Genomic DNA, 26,758 nt, shown 5'->3' with positions numbered 1-26,758 from the left:
TTCTTTTCTCGTGAATCTTGCTCATTCAGTCATTGCTATTTTTTACTCAAGGGGTTCTTCAAATGTCAGTTCACTTAAAATAGTAAAACCTAACCTAGTGTAACCTTGGTCTAACTGTCTGGGGAATGCATCGACGCCAACTTTGAGGCGATGTGTGTAAGTAAATCCAGTGAAGGGAATGAACAAGATATCACATACATTGATTGTGTGGGAGTCTTGCATCATATGTGTCAGCTTCCATAGTGGTGACCTCAGGAGGGAGTTTCCAAGAGAAAAATTGATTCAGTATTGTGATTCATTTGTCGTCTCCATCTGTTTGTCATCAGCGATCACTAGGCGGGACTGTTTTCAGAAGGATGTTGGCTCCTTTTGTTGCTTTTTCCCTTGACTTTCATAAGAGCCTCTATCCAGACTGGATCCACATTAACATTGCCGTTTACATATTAGAGGCCACCAACAGGGCAGAGGGTCAAAATTGGGCATCATCAGAGACCATTTGCATGGCTTTTTTTTTCATGGTATCAAAATATGCATAAGAGTGCCCTCTAGTGGAAATTGTTTTATTCACTTATACATAAACAAAAGTCCTATAACTCATGTTTTACCTTAAACATGTCTAAAAATCAGCTTACATATATTTTGTATTGCATTAGAAATTACGATGAATTAGAATTCCCTGAAAGGGTTTTTAATAGGGTCTGCAATAAGTAAAATATGTCAAGTCATTTTACTTAACACTGACAATAAATAGCGTTAAAATCACACGAGAGGCCAAATGAAATAAAATAAATTATTACTTAAACTATAAAAACTAATCTTACAGGCCAGCTGGGCAAACTTGCAGTGAAACAGAGGAAACTAAACCCAAGAAAATAAATAAGAAAAATAAGAAGCAATATTTTCTGTGTCCAGCACTGTTCATTTTACATTACATTCATAGGACTTTCTTTCCATTATACTGTTAAGCACAGTGTTTCTTGTTGGGCCGCCAGGGCAAAAATATCTGTTTTTTCAGATGCAGCGGTACTCAGTTGCGATACACTTTACCACCACTTGTGGCAGTAATGACAACATCAAACAAACAGAAGAAGTCTGGAGCTAAAGTCATTGAGAAGTTTTTTAAGCGAAAAAATATGACGAAAGTGATAAAGCTGTATGTTAATTTGCACTTAAATGTTCTTGACAGTTTAGTTTATAAACATTTATTATTAATTTAGTTTACTTATTTCAGCACTACATAATTGTAGGTATTTTTCAGCAGTTTATGAGCCCCTTTTTCAGTATATTTAGATAGTACTTTTTTCCAATCAGCCTGACCTAAGCCTTGAAAATAATATTTGTGATCAACACATTGTTTCATATCATTTGACAATGTTGTAAACTGTAGGGAGGTTAAATATAACTATTGAATATGATTAAAATCAAGAGTAATGTTACTAATTCAGTGTTAATTTTTGAGTCAGCCTCGGTCCCAAATGTAGTGTAAAGGTTGGGGCCCCAGGTCAGAAGGTTAAAAACCCCTGGTTTAGCACGTGTTCCCCATTGTGGGATGAATAAAAGTTTATCCTATGACATGTCTGCAAAATAATTTGAACAAGGTGTATTTTCATAATCCTGGCTTCATTTGAAAAGTTATACTTGTGAGATCACTCTTAGATCAGTATTTCCAGAGATATTGAATGAAACATAGCAAATAAACAAGCTCGTTTAAGAACAACTGTTCAATTACATTTCTGCAGATTAGGTTGGTATCCACGCTACAAAAAAAAATAGAGGATTTAGCAACCCCTACCATGAATTGATTAACGTGGACCCCAACTTAAACAAGTTGAAAAACTTATTCGGGTGTTACCATTTAGTGGTCAATTGTACGGAATATGTACTGTACTGTGCAATCCACTAATAAAAGTTTCAATCAATCAATCAATCAATCACAACACTTTGAAATGTTGTCTGGGAGGCCTTTTAGCCGTTCAGTTTTGGAGATTATTTCATATTTTGTGAATTGTAGTTTACATGAGTATCCAGCGGAATGTCTCCTTTTTGAATATTTACCAGTTCTAATTGCAATATCCGTGGTCACTAGGGCTTAAGCAGCATCAGCAGCATCAGCAGCCAAGAATGGAGTTGATTTTGAGGGTGCGTATGACCTTCCTTGCTGGGTAACTGTACTCATATTGCACATTGTCGTGGAAGAAATACAAGTATCCTGAAAAGAGAAACATAAACAACACTAATTGTAAGAAGTTTCACTTGAGCGTTTTGAATTTTGCACCCTCGAATGTCAGTCAGTACCGTAGTGATAAACGGCCGCGTCAACTTCATCGTCCATGCCTGGGAAATCTGATTCTATTGTCCGTGGGTAGCCCTTATCCATGGTGCCTGATGCTTCGTCATAACTGCAAATCATCCACAAAAAACAAAAGTGCAAAAGAAACCCATTTAAAATTTGTATTGAAATGACTCATTTCAATACAGGGTTTGTACACTTTTCAATGACTTCGTCAAAACTTTTGATCAAAATCAATCGATTTTTCTCAATTGGAACACCGAAAACTAATTATTGTGGCCATTTGTTGGGACACTAATGACTGGGGCTGTGAATCTTTGGGCACCACGTGATTCAATTCGATTCGATTCTTGGGTGTAACGATTTGATTCAGAATCAATTCTTGATTCAAAACAATTCTCGATTCAAAAGCAATACTTTTTTTTAATACCATTGGGTGCCAGTTCTGTTATTAAATACTGCTTTTGTTTAATAGAATTATAACCAAATTTGTATTTAATAAAGTCAAATACAAATAGACTTGTCCAGGGTGTACCCCGCCTTCAACCCGAGTGCAGCTGGGATAGGCTCCAGCATCCCCGCGACCCCAAAAGGGACAAGCGGTAGAAAATGGATGGACACATAAGACAACAAGAGAAGTATACAACACTTCTCTATTCTAAAGTAAATCTGTACAGCAGATATAGGCATCTACATCAACAATATGATTTGCCTGAATAGCTGAACAGGACAGATAAAAAAATAAAAAAATAAATAAAAAGATCGCTTTTTGATTTTTGAAAATTGATTAAGAATCGATACAAATAAGAATTGCGATTAATTCAAAAATCGATTTTTGACACCCCTACTAATGACAGTAAGTGTCTTTTAAAGTGCAGAGCACGGCCAAAAGCACTGACACAGGCATAGTTGTTCTCACCACAGTTATATTTCGCTGCAATTTGGCAGTCCAGGAATATGGTGACAAAAAGACAGCATCTGTCCTCAGATGACTTGAATGAGTAGAAGCAATTTACATATTAGTGCCCACAGTATCCTGACTTTGAGGATCTATTTTTTTGCAGAAACATCCAAAGTTGTCTGCTTTGTTGCTGTGGAAACTCTGGTTCAGATTTTTTTTGCTTTCTATAACTTTTCCAGGGCCTCGAAATTGTATTTAAACACTTTTTTTTTTAGGTTTTTCTAAGATTGTAGGAACACTCACGCAGCCTACGTCACATGAGATAAAAAATAATATGATTGTTCCAATCAGGGTTTTATGCTGCCGTGCCCAATACCGATCCCCATGAGTGAATTTGGCCGATAACAATACCGGTACCAATAACAAGTATTAACTGTACATTTTTCAAAGTCAATAGTACACAATAACTAAACAAAAGCCAAAACTACTATCTACTGCTCATCTAAATTATTTGGTTTTTGCCCTCAAAATCCTCCTCTGTCCAGGGACTTAAGTTAGTAAACATGAACAAAAACAAATACAATTTTTTGAGAAAAACAAAAAGTATCAACCTAATCACTCTAATATCAATCATATACTGATACTACCCTTGGTATCGACACCACCAATTTATGGATCAATCCACCGTCCTCTTACTGTGTCTTACTCACTGACTGTGACAATGCTGACAAACAACTGTTATATTATCCTGTCTCTAGACTCTTATTTTGTTAGTTTCCTGTTAAAAGCTATTTACTTTCTGCTGCGACGTGTTTCTATCTACACTTTTAAATTTTACTAAGCAACTATTTTGTTGGTGTTGTTTAAAGCCAGCATAGCAGTTAGCTTAGCCATTACCATACCTTCTCCTGGCTTGCGCTCTGTGTGTAGTAGTGTTGTCCCGATACCAATATTTTGGTACCGGTACCAAAATTATTTTGATACTTTTCGTTACTTTTCTAAATAAAGGGGACCACAAAAAAAATCGCATTATTGGCTTTATTTTAACAAAAAAATCTTAAGGTACATAAAACATACTGAATGTTTCTTATTGCAAGTTTGTCCGTAAATAAAATAGTGAACATAGAAAACAACTTGTCTTTTATGAGTAAGTAAGCAAACAAAAGCTCCTAATTTAGCTGCTGACGTATGCAGTAACATATTGTGTCATTTTTCATTCTATTATTTAGTCAAAATTATTAAGGACAAGTGGTAGAAAATGAACTATAAATCTACTTGTTCATTCACTTTCTTTTTTAATATGTTCTATCTACACTTCTGTTGAAATGTAATAATCCCTTATTCTTCTGTTATTTGATACTTTACATTAGTTTTGGATGATACCACACATTTGGGTATCAATCCGATACCAAGTAGAGACAGGATCATACATTGGTCATATTCAAAGTCCTCATGTGTCCAGGGACATATTTCCTGAGTTTATAAACATAGTATAAATTTAAAAAAAAACGAAAGAAGATGTGATGCCAAAAAATATCGATGTAATCATAGTAGTATCGACTAGATACGCTACTGTACTTGGTATCATTACAGTGGATGTTAAGTGTAAATCCACCCATGGCGCGGACCGGTACTTTTCAGAGGTGGTATAGTCCCGAATATGATTCATTAGTATCGTGGTACTATACTAATACCGGTATACCGTACAAGCCTAGTGTGTAGCATGTTTAGCCTTGTCCTCCAGTGATAAGTTTACTTAGTAATGGTAATTAAGGTACTAAGAAATGCAGTGTATTTGCCGTAATGGAGGTAATCATTATAAGCTTAGGGGAGCTTCTTCACATGGTGTATGGAGACACATATATAACTGCTAGTCGCTTGTCTTCCGGGGAACTAAAAATAAATAGTGTCAGCTAGAGGGAATCAACGTTTGTGATTGGCATAATAAGGAATTAACCATTATTTCTGGGGCTGAGGTTGCTGAGGTAGTTAAAAAGCTCCTCGGTGGCAAGGCCCCGGGGGTGGATGAGATCCGCCCGGAGTTCCTTAAGGCTCTGGATGCTGTGGGGCTGTCTTGGTTGACAAGACTCTGCAGCATCGCGTGGACATCGGGGGCAGTACCTCTGGATTGGCAGAGGTACCGGGGGAACCGGAGGGTGTGTTCTAACTATCGTGGGATCACACTCCTCAGCCTTCCCGGTAAGGTCTATTCAGGTCTGCTGGAGAGGAGGCTACGCCGGATAGTCGAACCTCGGATTCAGGACGAACAGTGTGGTTTTCGTCCTGGTCGTGGAACTGTGGACCAGCTCTATAATCTCGGCAGGGTCCTTGAGGGTGCATAGGAGTTTGCCCAACCAGTCTACATGTGTTTTGTGGACTTGGAGAAGGCATTCGACCGTGTCCCTCGGGAAGTCCTGTGGGGAGTGCTCAGAGAGTATGAGGTATCGGACTGTCTGATTGTGGCGGTCCGCTCCCTGTATGATCAGTGCCAGAGTTTGGTCCGCATTGCCGGCAGTAAGTCGGACACGTTTCCAGTGAGGGTTGGACTCCGCCAAGGCTGCCCTTTGTCACCGATTCTGTTCATAACTTTTATGGACAGAATTTCTAGGCGCAGTCAAGGCGTTGAGGGGATCTGGTTTGGTGGCTGCAGGATTAGGTCTCTGCTTTTTGCAGATGATGTGTTCCTGATGGCTTCATTTGGCCAGGATCTTCAGCTATCGCTGGATCGGTTCGCAGCTGAGTGTGAAGCGACTGGGATGAGAATCAGCACCTCCAAGTCCAAATCCATGGTTCTCGCCCGGAAAAGGGTGGAGTGCCATCTCCGGGTTGCGGAGGAGACCCTGCCCCAAGTGGAGGAGTTCAAGTACCTCGGAGTCTTGTTCACGAGTGAGGGAAGAGTGGATCGTGAGATCGACAGGCGGATCGGTGCGGCGTCTTCAGTAATGCGGACGCTGTATCGATCCGTTGTGGTGAAGAAGGAGCTGAGCCGGAAGGCAAGGCTCTCAATTTACCGGTCGATCTACGTTCCCATCCTCACCTATGGTCATGAGCTTTGGGTTATGACCGAAAGGACAAGATCACGGGTACAAGCGGCCGAAATGAGTTTCTTCCGCCGGGTGGCGGGGCTCTCCCTTAGAGATAGGGTGAGAAGCTCTGCCATCCAGGGGGAGCTCAAAGTAAAGCCGCTGCTCCTCCACATCGAGAGGAGCCAGATGAGGTGGTTCGGGCATCTGGTCAGGATGCCACCCGAACGCCTCCCTAGGGAGGTGTTTAGGGCACGTCCGACCGGTAGGAGGCCACGGGGAAGACCCAGGACACGTTGGGAAGACTATGTCTCCCGGCTGGCCTGGGAACGCCTCGGGATCCCCCGGGAGGAGCTGGACGAAGTGGCTGGGGAGAGGGAAGTCTGGGCTTCCCTGCTTAAGCTGCTGCCCCCGCGACCCGACCTCGGATAAGCGGAAGAAGATGGATGGATGGATGGATAATAAGGAATTAATCAGCAATGGCAATCACAATTTTTTACAAAGAATGGCCGAAACTGATCAGTGGCCGATCGATCAGCTTATCCCTAAAAATGTTTTTCCTGGTGTGGTCTTTTTATACCAACTGTCAGGACTACACATTTTCATTTGTATCCCCAAACCCTTTAAAAACACAATCAATATGATTTTTTTTGTGACAAGGTGTATACATATAAAATACCTCCAATAGTCTTCATCGTGAAAGAGGAGAGTCTTCCCTGTGTCTCTGATGTGAACAGCCGCATCCACGTTTCTCACGGTCTTAGGAAGTCCGAGTGTGTGGATGTACTTTGGGTAACCCTTCACCACGTTGTATCCATTCATAGCCCACACACGGATACCTGCCGAAATCACCAATTAAGCGTAGGTTTTGTTTCAGGTATGGTATGTGTTGATGATGCTAACCCACCACTAAAAATCATGACCTGATCCTTCGCTGGGTTCTCGTACGCCGCATCCACCTTGTTGGGGATGGACGGCCAAGTGGACTTGATCAGTGCGAGCTGGGGCTCGTGCATCTGGGGATGAAGGCGCCAGTAGAACCTGAACATGAGTTAGAAATATGAGTTGAAACTTGTATATTGGATTATTATTATTATTAAAAAATGACAAAATGGCGGCGCATGGGAATGCAGCGGCTCTGCTAACGCTCTTGGGAGTGTAGAGCGATTTGGCAAAAAACACCCGTCATTTCTGTCAATTTCATGGCTGGCTCAAAGCGTGAACACTCTGTGATCACATATGACCGACAGACAATTCTGGATGTGGATGGATCGGGTTGTTATAGACTGAAAGATGCATGTACGGTGGACCTCCTCGCTAGCATGGGAATACTTCGTGGGCTACATCGAGCGGCCTTTGTAGCAGCGGAGTCAAGTGCTAGCGGTGACCACCAATGGAGACGACATAGGCGGTGCGAGCGGAAGCAGAAGCGGGGATGCCGAGCTGGGATAACAACAAAGAAAAAAGCTAACCAAAGAAGCGTGGAGTCTCCGGGTAAGAAGCCATTTAAACTAGAACTAGCCGGCGTCAGGCTGGATAATCCCTGCACACATAGCAATTCTCTTAGAATAAAACACAACTCACATAATGTTTTTTCTTTTGTGACCGTGTCAGAGGCAGACATACATTGTACTGAGGTAGCTAACTATTTATCGCAACATCAAGCAAACAATCTGAATATCCCCGTCGTATCAATTCCTAGATATGGTCGAAACTATTTAAAGTGCAATACGCATAATAAACGCAACATTATTAATATTGCTACTTCGGATAATTTCAACAAACAATCCTCAAAACAGCCCACTACATATAATATGGGCTTTTTAAACATAAGATCATTATCTTCCAAAACGCTATTAGTTAATGAAGTCATTAGAGACAACAAACTTGACGTCGTTGGTCTCGCCGAGACCTGGCTCAAACCAGACGATTTTTTTGCGCTAAATGAAGCATCTCCTCCTGGCTATACCAATACACATGTTGCCCGACCTCTTAAAAGGGGAGGGGGTGTCGCACTAATATACAATGAAAACTATAATCTTACACCTAACCTAAATAATAAATATATTGATTATATATTGAGGTTTGTCACACCGCTGCCTCTCCACCTGGCTGTTATCTACCGCCCCCCTGGGCCCTATTCGGACTTCATCAGTGAATTCTCAGAGTTTGTTGCTGATCTAGTGACGCACGCCGACAATATAATCATAATGGGGGACTTTAATATCCATATGAATACCCCATCGGACCCTCCATGCGTGGCGCTCCAGACTATAATTGATAGCTGTGGTCTTACACAAATAATAAATGAACCCACGCATCGCAACGGTAATACGATAGATCTAGTGCTTGTCAGGGGTGTCACCACCTCTAAAGTTACGATACTCCCGTACACTAAAGTAATGTCCGATCATTACCTTATAAAATTCGAAGTTCTGACTCATTGTCAACAAACTAATAATAATAATAATAACTTCTATAGCAGCCGCAACATTAATGCTGCCACAACGACGACTCTTACTGACCTACTGCCTTCGGTAATGGCACCATTCCCAAATTATGTGGGCTCTATTGATAACCTCACTAACAACTTTAATGACGCCCTGCGCGACACCATTGATATTGTAGCACCGCTAAAGCTAAAAAGGGCCCCTAAAAGGCGTACCCCATGGTTTACAGAAGAAACTAAAGCCCAGAAATTATCATGTAGAAAGCTGGAACGCAAATGGCGTGCGACTAAACTTGAGGTTTTCCATCAAGCATGGTGTGATAGTTTAATAACTTATAAACGCATGCTTACCTCAGCTAAAGCTAAATATTACTCAAATCTCATCCACCTCAACAAAAATGATCCTAAATTTCTGTTTAGTAAAGTAGCATCGCTAACCCAACAAGGGACTTCTCCCAGTAATAAGAAAATTGAAGTCATTAGAAAAGAGATTAAAGACAATGCATCTCAGCTACAACTGGGTTCTATTAACACAAATACGACTGTATATACGACGGATACCGCCCTCCAAAATAGTTTCTCTCTCTTTGATGAAATAACATTGGAGGAATTGTCAAAATGTGTAAATGGGACGAAACAAACAACATGTTTACTTGACCCAATTCCTGGGAAACTTATCAAGGAGCTTTTTGTATTACCAGGTCCATCAGTGTTAAATATTATAAACGTATCACTTTCCTCTGGCACTGTTCCCCTAGCATTCAAAAAAGCAGTTATTCATCCTCTACTCAAAAGACCAAACCTCGATCCTGATCTCCTGGTAAACTACCGGCCGGTGTCCCACCTTCCGTTTATCTCGAAAATCCTCGAAAAAATTGTAGCACAGCAGCTAAATGAACACTTAGCGTCTAACAATCTCTGTGAACCTTTTCAATCCGGTTTCAGGGCAAATCACTCTACGGAGACAGCCCTCGCAAAAATGACTAATGATCTATTGCTAACGATGGATTCTGATGCTTCATCTATGTTGCTGCTTCTTGATCTTAGCGCCGCTTCCGATACTGTTGATCATAATATTTTATTAGAGCGTATCAAAACGCGTATTGGGATGACAGACTTAGCCTTGTCTTGGTTTAACTCTTATCTTACTGACAGGATGCAGTGTGTCTCCCATAACAATGTGACCTCGGACTATGTTAAGGTAACGTGCGGAGTTCCCCAGGATTCGGTTCTTGGCCCTGCACTCTTTAGTATTTACATGCTGCCGCTAGGTGACATCATACGCAAATACGGTGTTAGCTTTCACTGTTATGCTGATGACACCCAACTCTACATGCCCCTAAAGCTGACCAACACGCCGGATTGTAGTCAGCTGGAGGCGTGTCTTAATGAAATTAAACAATGGATGTCCGCTAACTTTTTGCAACTCAACGCTAAGAAAACGGAAATGCTGATTATCGGTCCTGCTCAACACCGACATCTATTTAAAAATACCACCTTAACATTTGACAACCAAACAATTAAACAAGGTGACTGTAAAGAATCTGGGTATTATCTTCGACCCAACTCTCTCGTTTGAGTCGCACATTAAGAGTGTTACTAAAACGGCCTTCTTTCATCTCCGTAATATCGCTAAAATTCGTCCCTTTTGTCCACAAGCGATGCTGAGATCATTATCCATGCGTTCGTTACATCTCGTCTCGATTACTGTAACGTTTTATTTTCGGGCCTCCCTATGTCTAGCATTAAAAGATTACAGATGGTAATTTTTATTATTTACTTACTTTATTTAATTTAATTATTTGTATTTGTTATTTTTAATTTAATTTGTATTTCATTTTATTATTATTATTATTTTTTTTTAATTATTGTTATTTTTGTTTAATCTTATTATTTATTTGTGTGTGGCGTCGCGCGGGTCTTGCTTCCTGTTGGGTGGGGTCCGTGCCCGTGTGGCCCGACCTTGCGCTGTGGGGTCTCTGTTGGCGACTTGATGGGGTGGTGGCGGCGCGGCGCCCGTGTCTGGTCTGGATACTGTGTCTCGGTTGTTTGGGCGGTGGTGTGTTTGTGCGGGTTTGGGTTGGGGTGGTGGGGTCTTTTGGTGGGGGGGGGGTGTTGGTGTCTCTTGTTTGCGTGTTGGCGTTTGGGCTTGCTGGCGGGTTGGCGCTGGCTGGTCTCTGTGATCCTGTTGGCGTGTGGTTGCCGGTCGCGGTTTTTTTTTTTGATCGCTTTGATTTGATTGGGTGGTGCTGGCTGTCTGGGGGTGTTGTGGCTGCAGTTTCTGCTGCCGTTTGTTTGTGGTGTGGGCGCCCGTGGCTGCTGGGTCTGGTGCAGGGGGGTGGCTGATGTTGTAACTGGTGGCAGCGCGCGCGCGTGGTGGTTGTCGGGGCTGGCAAACTGTGTATATGTATGTGTATGTGTGTGTGTGTATGTGTGTATGTATGTATGTATGTATGTATGTATGTATGTATGTATATGTGTATGTGTATGCATGTGTATGTGTGTGTATGTGTACATGTGTATGTTTATGTGTATGTATATATATATGTATGTATATTTCTGGGGGTACGTTCTGGGCCTGCCTGTCGGGTGGGGGTCGGCGCCTCAGGCTACTGCATCCGGACTGCGTGTCTGGAGCTCCTGGGTCCCGCCGTCCATCCCTTCCGGGTGCCCGTCTTGGTTGGGGCCTGCTGGGTCGGGTCCCTGCGTCTACTGTGGTGGCTTGGTGCTGCAGGGTATTCCGAGGTGCTGCGAGTCGGCCAGTTGTTGGGGTAGCGACCTTGTGTGTCAGCATGCCTGTGATCTTCTTTTAATTCTTTTATTTTTTATTTTTTTTTTTTTTTTTATTTTTTTTTTTTTTTTAAATAAATAGATTTAATTATTTATTTATTCTTTTTTTATTTTTTATTTTTTTAAAAAAAATATTTTATTAATATTATTATTATTATTATTATGTATTTATTTATTTTATTATCGGCGGGGCGGTTGCTGGTTGTTCCATCTCCATAGTTGGGGTCCCTGCGGGTGGGGTGGGTGGTTCCTGTGGCCCCGTGCTGGGTGGTCCTGTGGCGGCCGGCTTGGGTGGGGTGGCCGTGGGCTGGCCTCGCCGCGCTCTCCGGGGGTGGGGGGGGGGCTCGTGGGGGCCCGGTTGCCGGTGGGGCGGGGGCAGTCTTCCCGTCCGGTTGTGGGGGGTCTCCGGGCCCCTCGGGCGGGGCGTCCCGCCTTTCTGTCCGTGTGGGGTGTGGTCTCTCGCTGGCTTGGGGTCTGGCTGCCCCCTGTTTTTCTCGTGCCTTGTCCTCTGCCGGGTGCGTCTGTCTGCGGCCTGCTGCTGGCCCTTGTGGGCGGCACGGTGGGCCAGGCTCTGGGGTTCCTGTCGCTGTCCGGCTTGGCTGCGTGGGGGCGGTGGCCCCTGGTTCCCTGGGCACCACACCTACTGTTTGTGGGATGGGCTCTCGGGGAGGCTGGGGCCGTACTCTGGCTCCCGCACACACTGGGAGTCAAATGTATTGTACATGCAAATTCACATATACTCACACACATACATACAGACATACATAGGTACCTACGCTCCCACATGCATATACAAATAAATACAGTACATATTTACACACTCAAAGTTCGTACATCCACACGCACATTCATTATACAAACATACTGTATACACATACTGTACATATACATTCACTGTAAAAACATACATATACACATACTGTACATATACACTCACTGTACAAACACACACATACACATACTACACATACATTCACTGTACAAACACACACATACATATACTGTACATATACATTCACTGTACAAACACACATATACATATACTGTACATATACATTCACTGTTCAAACACACATACTGTATACACATACTGTACATATACATTCGCTGTACACACATATACACGTACTGTACATATACATTCTCTGTACAAGCACACATATACACATACTGTACATATACAAGTACATATGCACACATACACTCATGCACATAATCACGTTTCATCAAACATATATTAACGTTGTTGCCCTAGGGTAAAACTGGGTATAACACATGGCACACTGACAAAGCTAACCTATTGTTACTATAACAATCTACAAGGTTAATGTAGGTTGCTTCTCTTTCTTCCCTCCATTTGTCTGCATTTTTCGTATCTCAAGTTATCATTACGTATATGTATTGTTGCATTTGAACAATTGTATTGTTGATAATAAAGGTAAAGTACTGGTATTGTTTATTATCAATAGCACTATTTCTATTGGTATTCATATTGCTCCATTTTTTAGTGTAATAATGCTCATTGTCATTTCTGTATTTTTTTTTTTATTTTCGCTAAACTGCTTATTTGCTATTACTTTTACCATCATATTTGAACATGTCGTATTTGCTGATGTTGCTCTGTTGTTGTTGTTGTTGTGTTTGCTGTTGTTGTTTTTGTCTCTCTGTCTAATCCCCCTCTTGTCCCCACAATTCCCCCCTGTCTTCCTTTTTCCTCTCTTTCTATCCCCTCCTGCTCCGGGCCGGCTGCACCAAATGATAATTATAAATACATTTAATAAAGTCAAAATACAAGTAAGGCAAACAAGAGAAGTATCCTACACTTCTCTTTTGTAAAGTAAATCTGAACAGCCGATATGGGCATCTACATCTGCTATATGATTTGCCCGAGAAGCTGGGCAGGACATTATAAAAAATAAAAAAATAAAAAATTAAAATAAAAAAATAAAAAGATTACAGATGGTACAAAATGCGGCTGCTAGACTTTTGACAAAAACAAGAAAGTTTGATCATATTACGCCTATACTGGCTCACTTGCACTGGCTTCCTGTGCACCTAAGATGTGACTTTAAGGTTTTACTACTTACGTATAAAATACTACACGGTCAAGCTCCTGCCTATCTTGCCGATTGTATTGTACCATATGTCCCGGCAAGAAATCTGCGTTCAAAGAACTCCGGCTTATTAGTGATTCCCAGAGCCCAAAAAAAGTCTGCGGGCTATAGAGCGTTTTTCTATTCGGGCTCCAATACTATGGAATGCCCTCCCGGTAAAAGTTAGAGATGCTACCTCAGTAGAAGCATTTAAGTCTCATCTTAAAACTCATTTGTATACTCTAGCCTTTAAATAGACTCCCTTTTTAGACCAGTTGATCTGCCGTTTCTTTTCTTTTCTTTTCTACTCTGCTCCAAACCCGGGGTGGACCGCTAGCCTGTTCATCAGATGGGGACATCTCTACGCTGCTGACTCGTCTCCACTCGGGATGGTTCCTGCTGGCCCCACTATGGACTGGACTCTCGCTGATGTGTTGGACTTTCACAATATTATGTCAGACCCACTCGACATCCATTGCTTTCGGTCTCCCCTAGAGGGGGGGGGGGGGTTTACCCACATATGCGGTCCTCTCCAAGGTTTCTCATAGTCATTCACATTGACGTCCCACTGGGGTGAGTTTTCCTTGCCCGTATGTGGGCTCTGTACTGAGGATGTCGTTGTGGCTTGTACAGCCCTTTGAGACACTTGTGATTTAGGGCTATATAAATAAACATTGATTGATTGATTGATTGATTATTATACACCCAGAGATGCACATGGATTTACCTGTCTTTGAAGATGAAGGTTTCTCCCCTGAGCTCCGTCGCCGCATCAAAAGTCAACGAGGGGTCACATTTTTTGGGAGCGTCCGGCTTGGGCTTCACTTTCCTGTGGTCTGGATTAGGGCCTGTGTTTCAGACCAAATGTTTTAACAACAAAACAAGGAAAACCAAGCACGGATGGATTATGCAGAGTCATCACCATAGAGGGCCTGAATGCCTTCGATATCGTCCTCAGCAAGGGGGTATCCTGTCGCGTATGTATAGATGGGGTACATGAGGGCACTCGGGTCGGAGGAGTGCGACATACCGATGGCATGGCCCAGCTCATGTGCCGCCACTATGAAAAGGTTGTAAGCTACCAGAAGAGAACGTTCATTTATTGGTCCGCCCTCCACACCACAGACATCATTGATTGTATGTTAAAGAGAGTTTAAGCAGCAAACCTGAGGAATCTTTGGTCCACTGTTCATCCTCATCAAAGTGAGTGTCCCCTCCGAGGCCTTCGCCTGGCGGATAGGCGTGAGCCAGCAGTCCGTTAGGCCCATCGAAAGGGTTGAAGTCGCCATGTTCTGCATGAGGGAGCAACTTGTTTGCCCAAACGTACAATAACAATGACAATACATGGACTAAAATTGTTTTAAAAATATTTTAAAGGTTTCAGCCACAGCCCAAGACCTCAGTTTAAAGATGTACTGTTCTTTTTTCTGTAGTTATTCTAAAACCGTGGTTCTTAATCTGGGTTCGATCGAACCCTAGGGGTTCGGTTAGTCGGCCTCAGGGGTTCGGCAGAGCCTCCGCCGCGGAGGTCAAGACACACCCGACTCATCGTGTAAACAAAAACTTCTCCCTGTCGGCGTATTATGGATACCCCCAAACAATGTTCCCTCTAATTTTCCACATGAGCAAACGCAAAAACTCCTTGAGCATTCAGTGGAGCACATGTGAGCGACGTCAGACGTGCACATGCACTGTGGTCACACCTGCAGCACACCTGTCCCAAACCTGACGAAATAACAAGTTCAATGTTTTATTATTGTAATCAAATGACAGCAATCATTTCCATGAGATTATTTTCTAATATAAGTGTTTTGGCCCACTTACAATGACTATAACATATTGTTTTTCATTAGCTGTGTACTAGTATTATATGTCTGGGTGGGGGGTCCTACTTTGGAAATAATGTGTACCCCTTTCAGATATCGCATTTAGTTCCCACTAAAACATTCACATGTTGCACAATGAGATGTAAACATGGGATCATGTGTACATTCCTGTAACTTTCTGTTTGTAAAATATATCTTTATTAGTATTTCTTTAATACAACATCATTTTATGATTACGGTTCGGGTTCGGTGAATGCGCACATGAATCTGGTGGGGTTCCGTACCTCCAACAAGGTTAAGAACCACTGTTCTAAAAGAAGAAGCAGGACCCCACCAAGTTGTTCAGAAAAGAAGAAAAATACAAACAGTGAGATATGTCAAGTAAGCGCTCATATAAACACAGTAGAGTGTTGCCACCACCTACAGGGCTGGAGTAAAACTGAAGTTTTTTGAAAATGTTCCTTTTAAACTTGTGTTAAGTGGGGAACTTGTTTAAAAACATGTCTTCTGTGTGTTTTTTGTGTGTGTTTAAAGTACATGTTGGGAAAAAAATACTGCTACAGTCATACCATACGAGTCATACCAAAGACTATAAAAATGGAACCCATTACCTCCCTGCTTGGCACTCAGCATCAAGGGTTGGAATTGGGGGTTAAATCACCACAATGATTCCCGAGCACGGCCTCCGCTGCTGCTCACTGCTCCCCTCACCCCCCAGGGAGTGGAACAAAGGGATGGGTCAAATGCAGAAGGTAATTTCACTACATCTAGTGTGTGTGTGACTATCAGTGGTACTTTAACTTTACAGTGGTACCTCAACTTGAGAGTGTTTCGAGATAAGAGCTGTCTCTCAGCTAATTGTTATGCTTTAAGTTGCAAACAAAAATTTGCGTTACAAGCATTCCCGCCATTAGTTGGTGTAGCAAATGTCTCAGTGAACCCCGTAAAATATGCCCAAAACATATGAACTTACTCGCTGGCATTAGCTTATAGCAAGAGATCGACATAACTTTGTTCTTCCAAGCATGAAAAGGAAGAAAATGGGAGTGAAGGACAGTGCGGAGAAGAAGAAGTGGATGATGTTCTTTGAATTAAAGAAAGAAATAATCAAAAACATGACAGTAGGTGTAGAAGATTTAGTGAAACAGTTTGAGCATCTCACTGCTAGTCTGTACCAACATCATGATCAGGGCTCTCCGGTATTCTCTATCGTCCGCTCTATGTATGAGTTCTATATTCTTGATATTTCCGATAAAATCTCTTAGGCTGTTGACTTATGTTGTTCGTTGCCGACCTGGAGCTTTATTTCCTACTAGTTTTCCTGTTAACATCAGTTTTTCTAAGCTGTCTTTTCTAATGATATGTCCGAGGAATTTCAGCTGCCCATTTTGGAATGGTTGCAATTAGAGATCTTCTTGTTTTAGCCTTTGCCAATACCTTTTCATTACTTTTCTTCTCAATCCATGATATGCGGAGTATTTTTCTGAAGAACCACATTTCAGTTGCCTCTAATTTTCTCAGTTGTTGATTGTTTAAAGTCCACTAACCACGTTAAACCCAGATTCCGAACTAACAAAGGTCTTAACTCATTCTCTTTCTATGCCACATCAATGTGGAATGCGCTCCCAACAGGTATAAAAGAAAGGGCATCTCTATCCTCCTTCAAAACCGCAATAAAAGTTCACCTCCAGGCAGCTACAACCCTAAACTAACACCCTCCCCGAATTGCTAATGATCAAATGTAAACAATCAAATGCAGATACTTTTTCTTATGCCTTCTGATCTCTCTCTCTCTCTCTCTCTCTCTCTCTCTCTCTCTCTCTCTCTCTCTCTCTCTCTCTCTCTCTCTCTCTCTCTCTCTCTCTCTCTCTCTCTATGTCCACTACTTGATGTCCATATCCTACCCCCCCCCCCCCCTCCACACCCCTGATTGTAAATAATGTAAATAATTCAATGTGATTATCTTGTGTGATGACTGTATTATGATGATAGTATATATGATAGTATATATCTGTATCATGAATCAATTTAAGTGGAAAAACTTATTCGGGTGTTACCATTTAGTGGTCAATTGTACGGAATATGTACTTCACTGTGCAACCTACTAATAAAAGTATCAATCAATCAATCAAAAAAGCATTCACAGCCGTAAAGTACGACAGACCATACATACGTTTGGAGGACTCTGAGTTTGGTGTCAATTGAGGTGTTTCTATTTTTAAATATAAGACTCATTTTGTGAAAGCTGTCTGCACCATACTCAAGCAAAATGAGTCCAACGTCTGCCAAGAATGTTAAAATAAAATATAAACGGCGGACATTTATCCATAAAGATATGGAGAAGCTGCTGATGGTGATTTTGACTGAAAAGCAGTATGGTAATGGTGTCAGTTTATATCGAGCATGCAAAAAATTCAATGTTAATACATCACAGTAGAAAATATCATAGACCTTCACTCTTAAAGGTAAATACTGTACATTTTTATAACATTACGTCATACAACTGCTGTAGTTGTTTGTACTACATTATACTGGATTTATACAATACTTATTATCTAAAAGTTAGTTTTTCTTTTCAAAAGGCAAAAATGTGCTGTTTGGGGGGCGGGCGCACACACCAATTCAATAGATTTCAATTAAAGGGGCTGTTAGCAACATTTACACAGATGTCTAGAGGGCGCTAACTTTACAATATATTTTACACAGTATATCTCGCCCTCTTCCGGCTTTTAGGATGTAATGACCAACGTACGTAACGCATGCACGCACAATAGCTTTAGGTGTTGTTAGCTAATAGCGATTTGGATAGACAAGCGGTAGAAAATGGATGGAAGGATGGATAGTTAGTGTTAGCTGTCATTGAATGTATATTCTATTATAACAACAACATGACTGCAAATTGTTCGTTGCTTTTCTTGGACTGTTTTTGTATGTGTGCACGCGTTCCCTGCGCGGACATGTCCACATAAACACCAAATATTAAAAAAAAATGTACTACACAAACTTATTAATTGTGAAAAATATTGACCGTTTTAACACAAATGTATTCTGTTAAAACAATGACGGTAACACAAGCTAACCATTGGGGTTCTTGTTATATTTTTTGCTTTGAAAAATGTAACTTTAAGCAAGTTGCAAACAGCTCCTCTGATTTCAGTAAATGTGTTAATTTAGCATACACGTGTTTTGAGTCAAGAGCTCCGTCAACTAACCAACTTAGCTCGTAAATTGAGGTACTACTGTACTCCTCTTCCTCCTATCCAGGAGATCGCAAAAAGCCGCTGCCTGACCAGGGCTCAGAAAATCTGCAGAGACTCCTCCCACCCCCACCAAGGACTGTTTTCACTGCTGGACTCTAGAAAGAGGTTCCACAGCCTCCGTAGCAGAACCTCCAGGTGAAGGTAACAGCTTCTTCCCTCAGGCCGTAAGACTCTTGAACGCATCATAATAATCCCCTCAATTCCCCCCAAAAATGGATTAACTCGCTGGAATATAAAGACAATATAACATACATCCATAAACCTGGATGCATATGCAAAAGTGCAATATATTTATCTGTACAGTAATCTATTTATTTATATCTGCACCTCATTGATTTTTTATCCTGCACTACCATGAGCTAATGCAACAAAATGTTGTTCTTATCTGTACTGTAAAGTTCAAATTTGAATGACAATAAAAATGAAGTCTAGTCTAATTTGGAATTATTGTAAAAAGTTAAAGTTAAAGTCCCAACGATAGTCACACACACACACTAGGTGTGGTGAAATTATCCTCTGCATTTGACCCATCCCCACGTTCACCCACTGGGAGGTGAGGGGAGCAGTGAGCAGCAGCGGTGGCCATGCTCTGGTGATTCAAAAACAATAACAATAACCAATAAGGGTTATTGTGGTTTATTGTAGCTTTGTTTATTGTAGCTTTGCTTTGTTTATTGTTGTTTATTGTAGCTTTTTGATGTAAAAGATCGCAAGAGGTTTAAATTCACCTTTCCTTCCAAAGCTGATCATGATGTCAGCGTTGCCACGGTACAGCTTCTTGAAGGTCAGCGGGGTCACATCGGACCAAACGTTGAGGGCGGCGCGGATGGCTCGGTCGACATCAGACTTCTTCAGGTCCGGAGTATAATTTAAAATCCTGCGACAAATATGAAAGTGTGTTGGACAACAGCGACACTAAAATGCTGGGCCACTTATTGTAATACACCATACCGGAAAGTCACTTGGGTGTTTTTCCACTTGAGGTGTCGAGGGAAGTGGTTGTATTCGCCAATGTCTGGGACGCCGCATCTCGCTTTATTCATAAAGTCTATCGTGTTGTCATCCAAACTGCCAGTCATCTGTACATGGAAAACAAGGTTTGAATACAGATATTGACAAGTAAAATACAAAAAGCCACCTACTTTTTTTGCCTACATGTTTGGGGGGAAAATGCCATAGAAGTCAAATATAAAACATCTGTCATAAAATCTCAACAGACTTCCTAAACTGTTGGAATAATTATGTATACATTATCACAACTCTTATGCTTAAGGGCCGTTGCTATAATTATCAATTGTGCTGAAGTTGTACTTTTTCTATCTGTGCAAAGCCAGTCGTCTCGTATCAGTGTTTGTTTCCAGAATCGGCCTGCTGACTGCCAAGGGCGAACATCGAGTACCGTGACACAGACAAAGCAGAGACAGGGCGATATCACGAGTGTCAGCACGAGTGTCAGCACATTTGCATTTCATTAATAGTCATATATTGTGTCTAACTGGAGCTGCTGAGATTACCCCCTTCCTTCAGCGGCAGCTTCAGTGATGTAACCAGGGACCTCCCAAATAAATAGAGGAAGCATGTGGGCTGGACTTTAGAGCGTAGTTTGGATCTGTAACTAGAGTACGGCCCAAAAAACGTCTCTCCTCATTTGAGCCAAATTGAACTCTGTCCCTGCACGATTCCTTTCTTCTTGTCTGTTTAATAGATGTCATCAGTGTTTGAACCTGACATAAGCACAGAAAATATTAAATATAAAATGTTGTACTTTTTTGGGGCTTTTTTTGTGATGTGACCACAGCAGGGCACCAGTCATCAGTCAGCAAGTGTGATAATAACCACAGAACCACATTTGTAACCAACTGCTATGTAATTAATTACATCAATAAATATACACAAATTAATTTTACCAAGCAGATGCTAATGTAACAAGTCGTCCCTTACTACATCGCACTTCAGATTTTGCGGCTTCACCACATCAGATTTTTTGGGGGAAAATTTTACATTTTTTTAAAGCATATTCTACAATTCTTATTTCGAAATTAGGAATTTTCCAACATAAAAATTACTAAATAAACAAAAAATATCAATACTGGCTCCAGCAACTTTAAGGTTCCTGTTTCAATCCCCAGCTTCTACCAACCTAGTCACGCCCGTTGTGTCCTTGAGCAAAACACTTCACCCTTGCTCCTGATGGGTCGTGGTTAGCATCAGTGTGTGAATGTGTGTGTGAATGGGTAAATGTGGAAATAGTGTCAAAGCGCTTTGAGTACCTGGAAGGTAGAAAAGCGCTTTACAAGTATATTGATTGATTGAGAAGTTTATTGACATCTTAAAAAATTTAATCCATGTAATGCTTTAAAAAGGCAAATGGATGCCAAAAGGCTTGTTTACATTGAGGTCCATTAAATATTCATCACATTTGATATAATCAATAATAAAAAATATTTAACCTGTAACATGTATATAAAAAATTACGTAAAAAAATGGATAAATCATGTACATATACACAGTATACATGTCAGGTGATTTGAAAAACAATATATACAAAAAATGGGGGGTATATACACTATGTACATGGATATAATCCATTTAATTTTCACCATAATGTTGGCCATTAAAGGAGACCAAACAAAGCAGAGCGCGCTCTTCAGTATCGAGGCAACTGATTGGCTCAGCCTCAGACAGCATTGCTATATTGGATTAAAAGAGCGTAAAGATGACTAAATGGTGTAATTTCATGTCTAGAGGGCTGTCATTATATTGGAAAACACAGAAGGTCATAAACAGGTTTTTTATGCCGTAAGCTACAAAAATATTTGATGAATAATTATTGATTCCTACTTTCGCAGAAATGCATTTATCGCGGTCATGTCTGAAACCAATTAACAGCAATAAAAGAGAGACAACTGTATAGTTATTATAAGCTACCCAAACGGCTAACAGTTCCAACCAAACTTTGAAATATGTATTCAAAGCAAGAGTAGCTTTATTTTATTTTAGTTTTGTTACTCAGTGGTAAACATCAACCTCGTTTAACAAGTCAACAAAAAAGGTCTTAAAAACAAACAAAACTAATCGAATATTTCACTTGACATATTACTTAAAAAGTGTTTCCTCAAGAACGGCAATGTATGTGTGGCATTAGGTTGGGTGGTGTTGACGACATCGTATAATTTGCATAATAGCCCACGTGCATGTGGTGAAATGTGTGTTCAATTTGTGACATGATTATTTAGTTTGAAGGTAAGCGGTCTAAAATTTTTCCAGGGAGGGTTTTTTTTTATATAGTTAAATAGCATTGGGGTTTTTATTGCAACATTATTAAAATTGGATTTAAACAAAGTACAGTACACACACTTTCTTTTAACCCCCATTAACTCTCATTATAAATTATATTTTTAACAGATGGAAATTCTGGTATACTGGTATGCTTTTTCCATAAAAAAAAACAATTAGATCTCACCTGCTGATTGAAAAACAACATATTTTTGTGGGGTAATTGCACCCCTTAACCACCAGATGGCACCAGAAACCCATGATGTATATTTTTTTAGAGCTTTGATGAGTGTAAAAGAGCTAAATTGTCATTAAACCGCTGAAAAAAATTGAAATTCTTAGCCAGATATAACATAGCAAATATAAGATATAAAAAAACTTGTGCAAAATCAATAAACTCAACCAAGTCTTTCCTTATGTCTCCCTCACTCAGTAAAAATAATATATTTTGTGTACTTGCCCTGTATCAAAATCACGAGTTATTGACCTTAAATATTCCACTGTGTAACTTTTTTTATATATAAATATTGAATTTTGTGCATTTTTGTCATTACAAAACACTGTTGTTATTTTTAACAAAAGGTCTAAAACATTAGGAAACATGAAAATAAAAAATAAAAATTTAATATCAATAGATGAATCTGAAGTTGCTAAAAGATTCCAAGTGTTGAAAGTACAAAATTATTTATTTATTGCTGACTTGTGACACTTTTATAAGCAGGTCCATTTTATATCCTTAGAGTTAGTGTGTCTAGTCAATCTTAAACTATGTAGTTTGAATGACAAGCTACATCCACGCACAGTCCCATTATCATGTGTTAATGACCAAGGGCCCCAGTTAGTGCCGAATCAATGGATACATTTTGACCGCCACAATTAAACGAATGGATAGGAAAAACTAGAAAAAGCGTTTTCATACTTTAATTGGTTCCTCACCTCAAGATTGAAGAATTTCTGCATTTCCTTGAGCTTGATCTTAAAGTCTCCTGAAGACCGCCGCCGACTTTGGAGACCAGCCGGAAGGCCATAAAAGCGCCGCAGGTATTTCTGTGTCAAAGGATGTGAAAAGACGTCATGAGTTTATTCACGGTAGCACATTCCTTCCAGCTTACCTCAGCTATCACCTGGTCCTCAGAAGGCAGTGATCCTGCCAGAGAGGAGTGAGCAGCCAGTGGCAGTAACAGCAGGAGGCAAAACAACATGTTTGTTATCTTCCAGTCACTGAGATTGTGATGCTCTGAGGGGTATTTATACTGTTTTAGCCTCTCTTTTTTTCCCTGAAGGGATCTAAGTGATTCATGTGAAAGCACCTAGCCACTTCCTCTTGAGTGACGATAAAGTTTGTCCGAGTTCACCGAAGCAAACACATGCTGATGTTGCATTTAATGGTGGGACATGAGGGATGGTGCGGTGGTCTCATAAATAAAGCGTCTCGTTCAGCTAATTACGCTTTTTAAAAAACACTTTGTGGACTGATGGGAATGACTTGTGACTGGCCCTGTGACAAAGTGCATTGGTCAATCGCACAGCTGCTGCATATCCAGAAGTGTTGTCACAAAGAGCGAAACGTGTGAATCATTGCATTGATTCTAACATCTTTGCATTGAGGCTTGCACTCCTCATACTGCCCAGGATCAGGGAGGGAGTTATGCAGCCAAGATCCCCCCTGATTCTGAGACAATCATCAGTCAGTCAGTCAGTTAGAGGGTTGATACAAAGGGTGTTTTCACAATTTATATGGTAAAACAAACTCTGCACATCGTAAAGTGGTGCATCCAACAGCAATGCCATTGTTTTTGCTTCTATTTTAGTATTCATGTTAACACTAATACAACCCATGGAAATTATGGAATCAGCAGTTTTGGAGGAGGTTCATTCAGTTGTTCAATTTTGTAGAAAAAAAGAAGATCACAGGCATGACACTGGTCACTTCAAATAGCAATTTTCTGGCCTTAGGAATGAAAGAAATCAAGAAAATTGTTGTGTACAGTGAAGGGAAGGAGGCGACAACCAAGGCAGAACTGCGGTTCACAAGGTTTATTTAAACCTTTGATGATTATGTGGCGTGTGTATGCTACCCTAAGTGAATGGGTGTAGGTAGTGATGGGTCCGGCAACACCGATGCATCGGCGCATGCGTCGAGCTCAAAGAGCAAAACCCTGTGTCGGTGCGCATACCGCTTTTAGAAAGTCACGTGACCGATCATGAGCTGTTTCGGTCACGTGACCGATACGCAAACTGTGTCGCACTGACGCCTCCTCTGTGCCCTGTGAGCAGGTCTTTTCTACAGCCGGAGAAATAATAACTAAGAAGAGAAATCGTCTAAAATTTAATACGTTGGAAAAACTGTTTTTTTTAATAAAAATGTGTAAAAAAAATAAATACAAATTCCCAGTCCACAAGCATCCTCATTCACAACACGTTCTCTTAGATTTCCATGTTATGATACATGTTCACATTATTTATTGACTGTATCTAAAAAAGATAAAAATATATTTTTATTTAAATGAAGATATTAAATAATCCTGAATGAAATACAATGACTTGGTTTGTATTATTGTATATACTAGGTCATAAAATCAGTGTCAGTTGAGTCGGTCCATAGGTTGCCTGTAGGGATTTTTAATGTCCAGCAGATGTCAGTATTTAGTGACACAGTATCAATACAGTTTTGCAATGTGTCGAAACGCTTCATGACGCCTCATCAACCCATCACTAGGTGTAGGCTATGTGTATAATTAATAGTGTAATAGTTACCAAGGTTTGTTGTCTGTGAGTGTTGGATGCATCCTTCGTCGAATCAAGGGGAGGGGCAAGGCGAAGAGGCAGTCCGTAAACATGCAAGAGGTCGGGGGTAGGAGCGAGGCAGCGTATTCCGAGTCCGAGCAGGGGGTTGAGGATCGAGGGAGGCAGTTAGGAATCCGGATGGATGTCGAGAGGCAAAACACAATCACGGATGACAGGGAAGTCACTGCGGAAGACACAAGGGACATGAACAAGGGAGACACGGAGAGAGCAAAGAGAAGGCGAGCAAAGCACAGGGAAGGGAATGCCAGACGTGATGCTTACTGGGAAGATGAGCGACGTTCTGGCAAAGGTTCCTTGGGTCTGCTGGTCTTTATGAAGCTCCCTCTCATCAGGTCCAGGTGCGCTGATAGGTGATTGTCTGCAGGCTTGTTGCTGCGTGGGCGTGCTGCGCTCAGCGCGAGCAGGGGTGTGTCGGAGCGCGCTGGCAGCTCCAGCTGCCGAGGAAAAACGGGTTCGAGTCCGCGCCGTGACAAAAATAAATTGTGGTAGTCACTAACAGCGTCATTTTTAGATCAAGCAAAGTCATATAATATGGAATCACCCTGTACATTTTCATTTCCAAAGCTAACACCTGCATCACATTAAATCTGTTTATTAGTTTGCATTTTAAAAAAAAGGAGTGTTCACACCTCGTAGAGCTGTTGCAGCAGGTGGATTTACATGAATCACGGCTACGTCGCTAGAGATGTCAATTGAAACGAAGGAGAAGATTATCAAACTTCTTATTATACAATGTTGCAAAAGATGTTGATCGTTCACAGTCTAAAATCTGGAGCTGTTGCAGCAGGTGGATTGACATGAATCATGGCTAAGTCACTAGAGATGTCAATTGAAACAAAGTAGAGGATTATCAAACTTCTTCATCATGCAATGTTGCAAAAGATGTTGATTGTTCACAGTCAGCTGTGTCTGAAATCTGGACCAAGTACAAACAACTTGGGATGGTTGTAAAAGCCAAGGAAAACACCACAGCACCAAGACAGAAACTAAAATACAAGTTATAATTAACATCTACAGTAAACACAAAAACAAGGTTCTAATGGGCTAAAGCAGTGATTCTCAAACGTACCACTAGTGCTACGCGGGCTTTATCTAGTGGTACGCCAAAGAATCACCTGATTAAAGTACAGTATTTTATTTTCCCATATTAAAACAAACACAAATATACTTGTTAAATAAAACCTCTGACGTGTTTTTAATGAATACTTGGGCCTACTACGCTACTGTATTTTAGTGTTGGTCATTTCGGTGGTATTTGGGTAGCCATGTTTTTTTCCGAGGTGATACTTGGTGAAAAACGTTTGAGAACCACTGGGCTAAGGAACAGCAATCGTGGACTATGAATGACTGGATGAAAGTCACATTCAGTGATGAATCGCAAATGTGCATCGGGCAAGGTGATGATGCTGGAACTTTTGTTTGGTGGCGTTCCAATGAGATTTATGAAGAGGACTGCCTGAAGAAAACATGCACATTCCCACAGTCATTGATGATGTGAAGCTGCATGTCAGGTAATGGCACTGGGGAGATGGCTGCCTTTACATCTTTAAGAAATGCACATGTTTATATTGACATTTTGGACACTTCTTATTTCATCAATAAAAACAATGTTTGGGCACGATGACATCATTTTCAAGATGATAATTTAGCTTGCTGTTTAGCAAAAACTGTAAAAACTTCCATATGAGAGAGACACATAAGGTCAATGGCATGGCCTGCAAATAGTGCAGATGTCAATCCAAATATAAATGTGTAGTGTTAATTGGAAAAAAAATGGTCCATGACAAGATTCCAAACTGCAAAACTGATCTGGCAACAGCAATCAGGGAAAGCTGAATCAAGACTGATAAGAGTACTGTTTGTCACTCATGAAAAGCCAGTGGTGGTGCAACAAAGTACTACTAGTGGTGCGTTGTGGTGTTTTAGTTTTTTTTTATTCCCTATTTCCCTTTGCTTGATCTAAAAATTAAACAGTTACTAACTACCGCAATTTATTTTCTTTATTTTGTTTTGTGTCAGGTATGTTATCTGCTTTCGTTCTA

At 40.9% G+C, this 26,758-nt stretch overlaps 1 protein-coding gene across 1 annotated transcript; it reads right to left on the bottom strand.

Moving 5' to 3' along the window:
* Positions 1-124: 124 nt before the first annotated feature.
* mmp13b (matrix metallopeptidase 13b) lies at positions 125-23,120 on the bottom strand. The gene is made up of 11 exons (XM_062062105.1): positions 23,021-23,120; positions 22,845-22,955; positions 19,584-19,711; positions 19,361-19,509; positions 14,713-14,838; positions 14,469-14,624; positions 14,274-14,394; positions 7,122-7,255; positions 6,894-7,053; positions 2,296-2,399; positions 125-2,209 (listed from the first exon to the last, which is right to left on the bottom strand). The coding sequence occupies exons 1-11, from the start codon at positions 23,108-23,110 to the stop codon at positions 2,109-2,111; spliced, it is 1,380 nt and encodes a 459-aa protein (XP_061918089.1). The 5' UTR covers positions 23,111-23,120; the 3' UTR covers positions 125-2,108.
* Between the last annotated feature and the right edge of the window lie 3,638 nt (positions 23,121-26,758).

This window comes from Entelurus aequoreus, linkage group LG10 (assembly GCF_033978785.1).
Source record: "Entelurus aequoreus isolate RoL-2023_Sb linkage group LG10, RoL_Eaeq_v1.1, whole genome shotgun sequence".
Classification (NCBI taxonomy): domain Eukaryota; kingdom Metazoa; phylum Chordata; class Actinopteri; order Syngnathiformes; family Syngnathidae; genus Entelurus; species Entelurus aequoreus.
Note: the sequence above shows the minus strand (reverse complement) of the source record. Positions and strands in the feature narration are given on the sequence as shown.

Coding starts and splice junctions, on each gene's coding strand:
- mmp13b (XM_062062105.1), bottom strand. CDS start 23,110: ATGTTGTTTTGCCTCCTGCTGTTACTGCCACTGGCTGCTCACTCCTCT. Junction 7,054..7,121: donor TCAGGTCATGATTTTTAGTG/GTGGGTTAGCAT, acceptor TGATTTCGGCAG/GTATCCGTGTGTGGGCTATG. Junction 2,400..6,893: donor CACGATGAAGACTATTGGAG/GTATTTTATATG, acceptor GATGATTTGCAG/TTATGACGAAGCATCAGGCA.